This window comes from Taurulus bubalis (assembly GCF_910589615.1).
Source record: "Taurulus bubalis genome assembly, chromosome: 18".
NCBI lineage: Eukaryota > Metazoa > Chordata > Actinopteri > Perciformes > Cottidae > Taurulus > Taurulus bubalis.
This window is the reverse complement of record NC_136606.1, coordinates 7,346,025-7,360,397: the sequence shown is the minus strand read 5'-3', so window position 1 is coordinate 7,360,397 and position 14,373 is coordinate 7,346,025. Positions and strand designations below refer to the sequence as shown.

General features: G+C 42.2%; 1 protein-coding gene across 1 annotated transcript; it reads right to left on the bottom strand.

Moving 5' to 3' along the window:
* Nucleotides 1-569: 569 nt before the first annotated feature.
* On the bottom strand, nucleotides 570-8,663 carry LOC306751009 (phosphatidate phosphatase LPIN2-like; the record flags this gene model as incomplete). The annotated part of the gene is made up of 19 exons (XM_079234511.1): nucleotides 570-714; nucleotides 805-908; nucleotides 1,026-1,140; nucleotides 1,290-1,442; nucleotides 2,078-2,164; nucleotides 2,332-2,480; nucleotides 2,628-2,787; nucleotides 3,208-3,287; nucleotides 3,562-3,645; nucleotides 3,732-3,801; nucleotides 3,888-3,981; nucleotides 4,395-4,582; nucleotides 4,776-4,875; nucleotides 5,507-5,966; nucleotides 6,106-6,226; nucleotides 6,384-6,500; nucleotides 6,583-6,878; nucleotides 7,103-7,198; nucleotides 8,472-8,663. 19 exons carry the CDS (start codon nucleotides 8,661-8,663, stop codon nucleotides 570-572), a joined length of 2,811 nt encoding a protein of 936 aa, XP_079090637.1.
* Nucleotides 8,664-14,373: the final 5,710 nt, after the last annotated feature.

The following is a 14,373-nucleotide window of genomic DNA, read 5'->3' as shown; positions in this document are numbered from 1 at the left end:
TTATCTATGAGCCAAATCCTTTCACATTTGTTTCTGTATAGGATAATAGTGGCAAATCATTACGCTTTGGAGCAAAGATGTAAGACATCAAATAAGACTCTTAAAGAGTGAATAAGACCTTAAATGGATCAAAACATAGCTGCAATACATATTACAGTGTATTTTTTATAACAGCTCAGTATAATTTTACTCAGTATTTTTGTTTCATATTGAGCCAGTGGCCAGTTTTAGCACCTCCACTGCCTAAAAGTGTGCTTAGGGAATGTATTTTCAAAAGCACTGTAACAAAAAAACTATGCAAAAGTTAAGAACCGAACTGATATGTCATACTTTGGCTTTCGTGTGTTCCAAAAGCTGACGGCGCCTTCAAATACACCTCCTAACCGTGTAGCTCATGCACAAAGAATACAATTGCATGTTGGGAATAGTCCCAAAATTACAAGATCATGTAACAAATATGGAATACATTCATATCCCAAAACCGTATCAACATCATGAGCCATTCAGTCATTACTGCTCTGAGTTATGTTGAGTTCAAGTAATGAACTGTTAATCAGTGTAAGTTTGAGTTAAAGCAGCTCCTCCAAGCACACCTCGGCGATCGGCTGTCTCCAGTAACAGAAGGAGCTGAACTCTGGGCAGCTGAAGGTGGCGTTGTGTTGTGAGCCGCGTAACGGAAAGACGTGCTCCACCAGCTCACTCAGCCGGCTGTACCTGTGGAGGCAACACACGCGTGTCTTAGAGAAACAGCTGACGGACACGAACCCCGACTCCAGTGATGCTTCAACACTTCAAATCACTCACGATGTCTTATTGCCTTTGGCTTGCTCCAGGATCAACTCCCCTTTGGGGTTCACCGTGAATATCCGGGACACGGGAACGCCCACTTGCTTGTAGGCAAACACGTCCTTAAGAACAGGCGGAAAAAGACAATAAGGATCATTGTCAGAGTAATGGCGTCTAACTGTTGTTTTGATGAAGAGGAAGGAGTTACGTCTAAACCACAACAAAGATGTTTCACGTACGCTTTCTCTGTTCCCAAAGGCTGCGTAGAAGGGATGCGTGTTCGGGAAAAACAGGTTCTTGATGTCTGTGAGGCATTCGATCTTGAACTTCTCAGGCTTTTTTTCTATGATCTCTCTAACAAGAGAATGACAAAGAAAGGATGACAGACCTTTTAACCTTTTGACCTGCTACTTTAAATTAACTTTAAACATTTCAACCTTATTGTGTCTCATCAACTTAATCTGAAACTCAGAATAAACGCTTGTACGTATATACATGTGTACCTGTGGAAGGCAGAGAAGAGGCTGCTGGGAGAGAGCATGAGGGGTCCTCGAGGCAGCAGAGTCCCTCTGTCGTTCACCCAGTGCAGATATCCTCGGGTCATGTCGGCCATGCCGATGGCTCGGGCCGAACAGTACAGGAACTTGTAGCCATTCCTGTCGCAGTCAGATATATTTAGCGGTGGGTTAAATATTTTACTTAACTGGAGCCACTTTGCTGTTTGACGTCTTTTATGCCATTATGCAATAACACCCGCATTTTGTAATAAACGGCTTGAACGCGATATTTAATACATTTCCCTGCATTTTGTAATAAAGGATTACCAATTGCAAAGGTGGGAGTTGAAATATTTTGATGAAAATGTTATAATACATGCATTATGTAATAATCAACCAAAACAGATGTCTTAATTTGTGTGTAGTTTTGGTCAATCAAAGATAATCTGCTGAATCTACTGATCTTTTCAAACATATTCATAGTCAGTAGGATTCATTCCTTAATGCAAAAAAATAAACATTAGAATGTTCCAATGACTTTTATGAATGGAGACATTTATTTTGGTTGGTTATTACAGAATGCATGTTTTATTATATTTTTCGTGGGAAAAATTTGCCTTTTGAAATAACCACTTCAATATGTACATTCATAACAAAATGAAGGAAAATGTAAGACATTGACAATTAAGCTGTTAATTACAAAATTGGGTAAAAAATACATTACACTTTGTCAAGTTACCTTTAGCGGTATTACATGTGTTAATGCTGACAATAGTAATCGATCTGTATCTTACTCGTGCACAGAGTGGTAAAGCTTCGCGATGCCTCGATGAGTCCAGTCTTTCCCGAGCTGAGGGAGAATCTGGCCGAACACATCTGATCTGAGGAAAGAGAAGGATTCAGGGTAGTAAATACTAAATATACTAAGTAAACCCTCAACTACACATGTTGTGACTGGGATGGAGGATTTCAAGTCTCAGTGAGCAGCCTGAGAACAGGACGGTGTGATTTTATTGCTGCCTGAGAATGAACGTTTAGACTCTCGTACTTGGTGATGGTGCCGTCGATGTCAGAGATGATGACCTTGTCGTCCCAGTTCCACAGGTAGATGGTGGCCTCGCAGCGACATGTCCCCTGGTACTGCGTGGTTATGCTGAAGGTGACGTCATTCGGCCCCTCTCTTAGCTTCAGGCTGGCCTGCAAGAGACGGAAAATGAGTGAGTTTAAACAGCAATGCTTTCCTCTAATGATGTCAAATGTATCCTGCACATGATCAGAAAAACAGTAGACTGATGAGACAGTTTGACTAATGTTAGCCACACTATCAGTGACCACTCGTCTTACTATCTGGTCAGACGACAGGCGGAGGGACTTCTTGTAGGAGTGAAAAGCTGGCGCCGGCGCCGGGCCGTCTGGCTGCACATGCTCAGTAGATGTCGGAGCAGGTGCCACAGAGTTCAGCTCTTTAGTCTCATCGTCGCTGGACCACTCTGCTGCTTTCTGCCTGCAGGACAGAAAACAGAAGTGAGACCAGCAGACAATATCAAGACCAGAGCTGGAAAAACTTTCAGGCAACTATATGCCAAAATAAGCACAATAACACAACAATTCTCTGACTCTAAAAGACATATTTATATATGTGTGTGTGATCAACAAGAAAAACCCTGCAGAATCATTTAGAGTCACTAGAGGGCAGTAGACCTCATCCTCTGCCTGTAACTGCTTTGTTCAACAGTAAATATCTTCCACAAAAACTGGATGCTATATTTAAAGTATTGCTCCTGAGTTCTTAACGCTGGGCTTATTAGTCACAAAATGACCAACCTGCTAATTCAGCCTGTGTGGGGCATGTTGAGCCACCACTACTTGTGTTGGTGTGTGACTGTCGTGTTGTGAGGAAGCGAGAGCGTTGCTGCTGACTCACGGTGTTTCTGGGGCCTGGGGAAGGACAGGGCTGTCACTGGTCAGAGACTCCTGTCTCTCCAACTTGGTCTCTGACGATAACTGAAGAAAGAAGGAGACATTATTAACCACACTTTACATGATAATGCCAGCAGTGATGTTATGGCTACAGACATATTTGGGCAATTGAGACGATAAACTTGTGTTTACAATGTTTACTGAGGTAATACATCAAGCCAGAAGTAGAGTCAGAATAGATTGAATGCAAGTTTAAGGCACTTCAACGTTGGTTTAACTTTTCAGAACCGGAGGTAGACGCACAGGTGGAGGTGAGACTTTATCTCGAAGACTTGAGGCTCAGTCACACATTCAGTACCTGCTTGACGCTGCTCTTTCTCCAGAACCACCAGCGTCCAGACTTTTTGGGCATTTTCTCCTTCACCCAGGACTCCTCTGTAGCCTGATATTCAGATAAAGTATTCACGTGTCAATAGATTAAATGTGCAGCTACAGAGTACACTATGAACACATTAGACAAGAGGATACCTTTGGCAGGTTCTTCTGGAAAGCCTGCATACTAAGTATCAGCGGTGCTGCCAGAGTCCAGTTGTAATATCTGGGAAAAAAGGTTTAATTAGTTAATGATCATCTGTTAGACTGTGATGAGGGTTTAGTGACTGAAAAAGAAGTAAGAAAACTCACCTGTTTGCAATTCTAACCACCAAATTGGGATTGTCAATTATTGCTGGATTCTCTGCAAATTCATTGTAGGTGATGATGTGCTCCATGAACTTTTCTGAAATGAATGGAACGTAAAAGCCTGATTTAATAATTCTGCCCATAATATTTATGACTTGGTCAGAATGCAGGAGTTAAGACGCAGGACAGTCGAAATATGTAATGAATAATGTTAATTTAATCCTAAAAAAAATTAAGAAGGATTGAAATGTGTATTTGTCACATGCACAAGTCATGTGATGAGTGAAATGCAATGTGGTGAATCCTCCTGCGCTGGAAAACTTAGAAATAAGAATAGAAGAAAAAGAAAAAAGATGAATTCAAAATACTTTCAAAATCTACTATCCATTCATCTGATTTTAGCTTTAAAAACTACTGTGCCGACTGGAGTTTTAAGACATTTTTTAAGAGAAAGCATGTGGTATTAGAGTTTATTTAATAAGTAATTGCTGCTAATAGATAACTGGGTACCTTTAGGGATCTCCGAGTTCTCACCAACGCCTCCACACAGCGACAGCGTGACGTCAGGGAGGTCACCGGCTGAGTCAGACAGACACTCGGTGCCGCTGTCTGCTGCCGCGCTGCCGACAGACTGGGGGGACTGGGATCCAGAGACGCCCCCCATCTCAACCCAGTGTTTAGGAACCTGCTCCGACTCACTGAAAACACACACAGACAGTTGCAGCCAGTATTCCCACTACTTCTGTGGTTCTGGATATCAAACCTCAATATTTGTGACGCAATTGTGGCTACAAAGCAGAAGTATCAAAGGTATTGTCACACACTGGACATACACCCAGACACTCCTGAAAGATGTAATAGGACTTCTCTCTCTTTTTCCCAAGTTTGTACCTTTTTGGGAAGTACCGGGCAACAACATCAGGTTCGAGTGCATGCAGGTCATCCAGGTAAATATCTTCAGGCCCCTGATGTTGGCTCCTCTTCCTCACACCTTTTCATGAAAGCAAGACAAGAGAAGCCTTTTCAGAAATTGCTGACTTCATTTTTGTTCTCTTGTCACTTCCTTTTCTTTGAACTTCTGCATGTGAATGCAGAGCAGCCCCAGACTATAAACTCAGGCCCGAATAGAAACCACATCCTTCCTGTTAACATTCACTTACGTCTGAACTGTATGTAGAGTTTCACTCAAGACTTTCCCACGTTTAGGAACGAGTAAATAACTGACAATTATAATAAACATTCATGACACATATGCAGATCGAAGTACTAGGGAATTATCAGAAAAGGTTGAGAGTTATCCAATGTTTTGTTGAAGGGAGGTTGGTGTCAATGTTTTTGTTTTTGAGTCTTAACTTAGAGAGAGGGAATTTCAAGTAAGGTCTTTTAATAAAATAAAAGATTCAGCCCTCCTGACTATCTCTAAACATTTACAATCTCTAAGAAGACTATTTTTGGAGAAACCAAACCATCAACTTCTAAACAAACATCAGAAAATACTGGCAAGCTTCCTAGCCTCCTGTTTTTCCGAGTCGTTCCTCAATATTACCATGAAGCATCTTTTTCATTCATATATCCATACTGCGGAATGAAAGATGCTGTAGTTCTCCAGGACTTTGCGTTACCTCTCTTCTTGTCGGGGGAGTCGCTGGGTTTCGAGGCGGCGTCGGGACAAACTGCTGCTGAGTCTCCAGCAATGTTACCGGCTGCGCTGCTGGCAGAGCCGCTGTCCCTCCTGCTGGGGGGCGAAGACTTCCACCTGGTCGTGTGTGCGATATTTGGGCTGAGGTCAGAGTTAGTGGGACAAGGCTTGGAGGTAAAGCTGCCGGACCTTAAATCTGAAAGGTCTGGCTCGTGCTCGGTAATGTCTGTATTGGTCGACGGAGCTTCGGGGGGCTGCGGGTTGCAGACGCACTGATCATGGAGGATCCGCGGCTCTGGCTTTATAATACTGCAGACGAGATCTGTGGTTCTCTCTCCTTCCCTTTCCTCCATGGCTTCTGTGCTCAAGATGACCCTGAAATGTGTGTTCTCGGAGGGAGTGATGGTCAACATCTTTGGCTCTGATTTGTCCTTTTTGTTGACCTGGATGCATGAGAGAAAGATCAAGAAATAGCAAAATAATCCTCACTCTGTCTTTAAATATGTATAAATGAGGTTATGAACAAATCTCCCTGGTCTCAAAGTTTAGACCAGATCCTACAAATCTAGATCTGCGTCTTACCCTGGTGGATTCTGGAAACTCCCCCCAGGTCCACTGCATGTGGGACTCGGTCCTGCTCTCTGTCGGCTTCACCATCAGCTCAGAGTCACTCTTGGGCGACGTGGGCTCCGACATCTCCCTGCTGTAAGCAAACGCCACATTTCCACTGAGTCAGCTGTTACGACCTTGTGGGGGTGATTTGTTTTACTCAGCCCTTTCTGTTTTGATACAGTGCACCGTCTCATTGTTTCTCTGTGCTTGTATGAACAACATAAATATTGAGAGCGGGGTTGGCTTACACTGTGCAAGGGGACCAGTCTCCATCAGAGAACGGGTAGCTGTCCCATTCCAGGCCCGTCAGGGGGGAATGTTGCCTGTGGTCCATTTTGTTCTTCATCATGGGGAGTGCAGATGCCCTAACGACAGGAAAGCAATTCAATAAACGAATAGATTTATGACGAATAACGTAAAAATCCAGCTTTTAAACTGTCTAATTACCGTCCATTGTGCCCACTGTGCTCCTCATCTGAACTGAGCTCGCACAGCTCCAGCTCCCCGCCTGCAGGTGTGGTTTGATCCTCCCTGCGTGGCTCGGCCTTGTGCTTTTTTCTGCGTCTCCTCTTCTTCTTGCCGGCTGTGTTGGAGCCGGGTTGGAGGCTTCCAGAGGACGGGTCTTCTGGACTCAGAGGCTGACCGCTCTCCGACGCAGAGCCACCACACCTGGGCTCTCTGCTCCTGAACAGAGCCTCCTCCGTGGGGATGGGTGAAGTCATCAGGTGGGCTGGAACAATCTCCTGTGTTGAGGAAAAAACAACAACCAATAAACAGGACTGCGAGTCTAGACCCATGCTGCTGCAAGGCTGTTCTAAGTGATGCAGGTATGATGGTTACTATGTTCACCATCTTAGTTTAGTGTGTTAGCAAGAAGCAGGTAGTGGTCTATGTTGTCATTACAGTCATTTATTTATATTAGAATATTATATATTATTATATTATTCATAAACTATTCCAAACTTACGTTGTTCTTCTCAGTCTCCTGAACAAAGAAGGCCTCTCCATTGTCTCCCAGCTTCATGTGCAGCACTACAGGTTCCCCATTGATCTCTATGTCAATCTGAAGAGTCAAACAACACAATAATACTCTGAACTTCGTGTTATTCATCACATTCTCCTCAGATGGCCTCAGCAGACCTCAATGAAGTTGGTTCCCAGCAAAAAAGCACCGTATGCATGCACAACACAGTTTATGGATTAAACAAAAAAAAACTGTGCCACAGATTTACCTGAAGAATTTGAGTTAAGCCAGAGAAGAAAAAAAAACTAATCAGGGAACAGCTTGTACGATGGCTTTCTACTTACAGTAAATGCCACAAGTTTCTATTCATGTATTAAGCCTGGTGGAATTAGGTTGTTAAAAACGGTCAATAAGATACGTAGACATACAGTATGACTGTTTTTTTTAAACGCTTAAATCTTTGAATTATCAATAAAGTTAAAACATGTATTAGTTATGTATCAATAAGGACACAGATTAAGCAAAATATGTGTCTGCAAGATGCCAACATTTGATTTTAGGTCAAGATTAAGTGCATTTTAACAATGACAAACATCCTTCTAAGTCTTGTCTGTGAACAACAGACTTCCTGTCCTTCCTCTCTTCTGTAAGATGCAGTTCTTGAATGGGATGCATCTTTACATGTTGGGAATAAGAGGCTGAATCGAGATTCAGTCTGTCTGTCTCACCTTAGTCATCAGCTGACAACTGTTTCTATAAATAAAGAGAGAGGGCAGCGAAGCAGAGAGTGGATTGGACGGTAATGATGAGGAGGAGCAGAGGGCCATCTAGAAATACTCTGTTACAAGTAAAAGTACTGCATTTATAAATGCTTTTACTTTTACATAAGTGTCAGCATAAACATATACGTAAAGTACGAACAGTAGTACAGATTGGCACATTTCAAATATCATATATGTAATTAAATAGCAAATATTATTGCTAGTAAGCATCACTAGCTTAATCCATAGTAAAATATCATAATTGAATAGATAGTATTAGTTTAAATTTAGTTTTTATAATCTCAACATTAAATAGGTGTCAAAAGTTACTCGTAGGCAGAGGAACGTAGTGGAGTAGAAAGTACAATATTTACACCTGAGATGTAGAGGAGTAGAAGTATAAAAGCATTTTATGTACTCTTACTTAAAAAGTACTACAATATTGTACTGAGAAAAAGGACTTGAGTAAATATCCATAGTTACATTCCACCACTGATTCTTTATCACCACCAGTTAATCTTCCTTAATCAACAGAAGGCCGTATTTGTACGGAAACGTTTGCCTCAAAACAAATGCAAACATTCAGTGAAATCAATATTTTGGGCACTCACCACTTTCTCCCTGGAGCGCAGCACTCCCAGTTTTCCAAAGCGGACGTGGAAAGGGGAGCACTGGAATGTCCCATCCGGCTGTTGGACCACGACCACGTCGATGCAGCCCGACAGAGTGGCCTGGTTGATCCCCTTGTACAGCTCCTTCACCGTCACCAACACCTGGCCCGCCAGCTGCCCCACGTAGTTCATGGTGCCCACCTGTCCGTGAGAAGACCCATTCATTGATTACTATACTCTGCACGTATTACCTTCTAAGACACCTTTAACGCTGCTAAACTACTAGCAGAATGACGCCACACACTACTTTCTTTTTGCGTCGTACTAGGTGAGTGTCCCAGTCGCAGCTCCTGTTGTGCAAGCCGGTCCCTAAACACAGCAGCTCTGTCCCATTTTCCTCAAAAGAGTCCTGAGCTGATGGAGACTTAGTCAGGGCCTCGATGGCAGCAACACAGAGTGTGTGTGTGTGTGTGTGTGTGTGTGTGTGTGTGTGTGTGTGTGTGTGTTTCTGTCTCCGTAAGAAACACTAAAAATCCCAATTTGGGTCAATATAACCAGCCACTCTCTCTCGTTATAAAGTTGCATGTCACTATTATCCCTGTAGGTCAACATCAGTCATGTGAGTATCATTATGTGCTTGAACCTTGCCTCCACCTGTAATTACTGTCGAGGGCAAAACATCATTTTATGGACGTGTCTGTGTGTGTGTGTGTGTGTGTCTGTGTGTGTGTGTGCGCACGCGCAACTAGACTGCAGCCGTGTGTTTCAGTATTTAGGACAATGGTTTGACTAAATTAAAGCTGCATTCCAGCTGGATGGACTTTGAATCCATTCAGTCCCTCAGACTGGCAGCCACTGCACCAAATACACCAGTGCACTTAGTGGGAGATGGAAATATACTCTGCAAATATCCGTCTGCTGAGAATAACTGAAATGAAACAGCTAGAATTAATATATGAAACGGACCAAGAACAAAACGAAAGGAAGACGTGACATCCTGCCTCACACGCTGGGCATACTGTACCTTTACTCCTCGTGATAATCAACCCACTATCAGGTGACGACAGTGTGTCACTAAAACTCTGCTGACCTTCTCCAGAGTCTACTGCTTATGGCTCAAACACGATATTAAGTCACAGCTGTAAGTGATAGATAACTAATATCACTCAAAGTATTAAGCATCCAGATTATGAAGCCACCGGTTGATGACCGTGTGCCACTGTGTTCCTGCAGTGGCTTCCCCTCAGTGACCCGCGGCACATTGCAGAGTGAAAGTGCATCGCTCATTGAGCGGACAAAGCAGAAGAGTCTCGATGAGAGTCATCAGCCGTGATAGCAGCGCTGCACAACCTGAACTCTCCTGTGAGCTGACTGCACGCTGTCTGCGTGATCGACACAACAACACACCACAGTGAGCGAGAGCCTCAACTCCCACGGCGCCTCCTGCAGGCCCCTCTGCTGCGGCACTTCAACCCCCAACAAATGTGTTGCGGTATGATGATAGTCTGCAGAATCAGGCCGTCGTAAAATGTACTGAAATTAGAGTTAAAATCAATCAGAGTTTGCTATCTGATCATTAATAGTGGGACACAAATAAACTCAATTTAAAGTCCACTTATTGTTCTGGAGCTTTTGAACATGCAGCACGCTCTTCGTCATCAGAGGAACTGTCAAGTTAATTTAAGCAAACATCTAGTTCCCAGTTGGACAGCAACAAACAATTATTTTAATGATCGGTAAATCGCACTACTATCTTTTTGATTAGTCCATCAAAAATAACAACAACACCAATTATAATGTTCTATAGCCAATGCTGAGTTATTCACTATAAAATGACTATTGCAGAAGAAAACGGAAAACATTTTCGACAAAGTGAAGTTGAATGATGAAGACTGGTCGAAAGCTCCAGAAAGAGTGAGGAAGTGGATCTTGAGGTGAGGGTGTTGTACTTCCTTTATGTGGCTGCATGCATTCACGGGAAGCGAATCGCAATGACTGAATCGTTTAAAGCTGCATGAAGACAATAAAACACCTTCATGGGTAAAGCACAATTCGACCAAACTCCAGAAGCTTTATTTTTTGTGCCACATTACAAAATGTCCTGTACTTGATGACGCAAATCCAGCACGACCAGATCTCCTCCACGACACTCCGAGGGGACCTTAAGAGGTGTTAATCCTGTTGACCAGATTAGGACAAATCTATCTTTCCCCGTCTCGGCACGTTCGTCCTGATACGTCCAGGAGCACAACGTGATTCTGAGTCAGCCAGTGTTGTTATGACCAACACTGTGTCACCGCAGTTTAAAGCTAGTTTAAACCAAACATCACAGTGTTTTTGACTCAGCTATCTGTATGCTGAGAAGGAATCTATGGCTGTTCCAGTTATTTTTCTGTCATTCATGTGATCATTTCAGCACAAATGTTATTTATTTTCCATTATTTGGATACTTCCACAATCACTGGTCAGTCAGTATGTCACACAGCCTTAACCTCAGTAAATACTCTTCTGTCACAAGTGAGACACAACCCTTATCTCCATTTGAGAGTCAGCGGTTTAACACAATCAAATGATAACACTTGCATACTATCAACTGGAGTGAGGACTATACCATCTTAAAGAAGTATCTACATACGTCATGTTAATCACGATATTGACAACAAAAAAAATGTAGTCCAATCTGTCCCAAAGCACCTGTACATTGTAATTATTCACGTATAACAATGTATGTAACACCTATGGGGCGTTTAGGGACACAACTCGAGGGTTAAATCGGACAAACAAGACAGTCATGAGAAAGACTAGAATTGTATAAGCAGCAACCAGCTGTCGCACAGGAGTAAACGTCCGCTTCATCCTCGAGAGAAGAAGCAAAGTGGCTGCTTGTCCGCGTTTATCGCAAATATCCATAAACACTTCAAACGCGGTGCGAAGTATCTCACGCGAGTTACGCGCGCGCCCGCTAAACGGCCCCTAAAGACGGTTACACGCACCATGGCCTCGCGTTAATACACTTTCTGTCTCGTTTTGTTCCTCTCGAGGTGTTACGGGAGGTTATCGGGAGGAGAGGGGATGCTTGGAGGCTCATACCTGCTGGAGAAGAGGCTCACCCGCAGGCAGCAGTCACACCCTCAGTCGGTTCCTCCGCCGGTGAGAGTCTCTAACGCTGCTGCTGTGACGGAGCCGGCGAAGCACGTGACCCGGCAGCGTTCAGCCCGCACGTGCTCATAACGCAGGAGGGACGCACGAGAGGTTTTATGAATTATTATTTGTTGTGAGGAATGTCGGGATGTGTTCGTGCACCGTCAACCTTTTACATGTTTAAGTATATTCCCTCATGAAAAATAGACAAAAATGTCATGAAGTAATAATCTAGCTATTAGTCTAATTATGTGCATTTATATCAAACTATATTTTTCTTCATGCAAATGATGAATCGATGAAATTACTTGGTTCACCAGATCCAATGGTGATAAAACATTAAATGATTATTAAATTATGATGAGAATATCTATTATTTCTCACAAACCTGTTTACATTGCAGTTTATTAATTTTGCAAATACTGCCTACCACAAATATTGCTTGTTAATTTTGGCACTAATATGTCTTATGTACTCTTTTTGAATTTATTTTTTATAATATGCATTGTTGTCTAAGATCTAAGATTGTCATGACAAATGTAATTGTTGTGCATAACAATTCATAATTTAAATAAGTTTGAAATGATATTATTTGACCAAATGTGGATGCAGTACAATTCATCCATGTTATACTGAAATGAAGTGCAGCAAAAAATAATGTGATTTCATTGCGTGATCACAGTAAGAAAGTACATTTTTCACGCATTAATTCAGAGGTCAGAGGTATCCGCTTCAGAGCAGCCGTCCTGCAGGGGGTATGAGATCTGCAGGGATTTGCTCCTGAACAGTTCAGTTTAATCTGAATCCTCAGCCAAAGAAGGGCAGTGTGCCACCAGCTGTCTGACAAATACAAGTAAGAAAGGAACAAACAAAGCGTACCATTCACTCGCTCTGCAGGGAAGTACAAAGTTTCAGTTCCCCAATAAACACCTGCTGAGTCAGACTATGACTGGATGTTTACAGGGATTTCCTAGTCACGTAAAAGCTTTCTGCCTGAATTTCGAAATATTTAAAACTGGCTTTAGCTGATGCATCCGTAACATCAGGTCTTTTTAATTGTTTTTGTTTATGCTTTTGCTTGCTATGTCCCTGAAATGTGTCCATTAGCTGTTTTCTATTTTCTATGATCTGAGAACTCAAAATAAACATTTTGAATGAAAATCAAAAAGTAGTAGGTGGAGCTCTGGCCTGTTCTCCTGGACCTCTACAACGTTTACACTTGTTGATTTGAATTCATTCTGCTCTGTTTCACCCCAAGAATTTCTCCTGTTTGCTTTGTTCTTCCCTCCAACTAGCGAGGGCCTCACCTCTGTGAGCCGCTACGCTGTATATCCACAAATATTTTGGCATTATGAACTCCAAAGCGTTATCCTTTAAACCAAGATATATGCCAGCTGATTCTTTATTAAAGAAAATATGATGAAAAAAGAACAATATCTAAGTCAAATCCATGGAAACCGTAAATACAGTGGTCTTAAAAGTGTTATTTGTACTCTTCCATAAGACACTTTTTGTATTACACAAATGTGAAATATTGTTATCATTAATATTTGATAAGCGCAAATGCAAAGTCTAAGATCAATAACTGGAAACACATCAATCATATTAGGCTCAAAAGCCCACATCAAACTTGTAGCATATGTGCGTATATGTGAGTATAATCAATACTTTTGTCCACTAGCTTCACTCTGTTTCTGGCTGTGTTTCAGCTACTGCTCCAGGCTGCTTTGCTGCTCGGAGGCTTCTGATTGGTCGGCAGTCAAAGGCTGGTCGGCAGTTTCATCTTTAGCATCTTCTGCTTGCTTTGAATCTGAAGCTTTGGGTTCAACTGTGACCTTCTCCCGACCTTTGTCTTCAACCTTTTCCACCGGAAGAGTCTTAGTTACAGATTCTGCAAGAGAACAGTCATTGGTAAACATTTCCGTATTGCCATGTTTCAGACATCACGTATTTCATTTCAGCCCTCTCACCCTTCCCCTTCTGCTTTTTGGTTCCAGTGACTGTGGTTTTCATCTTTTCCTTCGGGGTGTTTGGTCCGAACACCACGTTTCCTTCTGCATCAGTCGAGTATGAAGTCACCCCCAAGTCAGGCGTTTCGTCTGTGATCTCCAGCTGAGAGGAGAAAGAGTCCCGTGTATGAAAAGCCTCACGAGAACCAGAATGAACCTTCACACAGCCACAGAACGAAGTTCTCTACTTACCCAGAACGTTCACTGACACTACACTTTCATAATCTATCCAAATCTGTATTCTGATATTATATGTTTTATAGCCCATTTAATTTCAGAGTGGTACCTCCAGTGAATCATATCCAATATATAAAATGACTGAATCACAAGAATGGATATTGTTTCATATTTAGTATGATTGTCTTTTTTCAATCTGATTCTTCAACCACTTTAAAACCACATGTAATGCATAATATTAATATAATAATAATGTAAACCCAGTTTCTAACAAGAGTCATTGTCAAATTTGTTTTCTATTTGGATTAAATTGATGTACAACTAAACCATAGAGACAAACCCGTATAGCACTTGTCAGACATACAGTAGTACTGGTCGGCCCAAGTAATTGTTTGACATTTTTAGATTTATGTTTTCTTGCTGAGAATTACATGAATAGATCGATACCGCTCTCCTGTCTGTTCCATATGAGGCTACGATGAGGAGACGGCAGGAGAAGTGTAGTTTAGCTGAGACTGTAAGACTGTTAACACAAACAGCTAGCCTACTCTGCCCAAAGCTCACTAATTAACTCG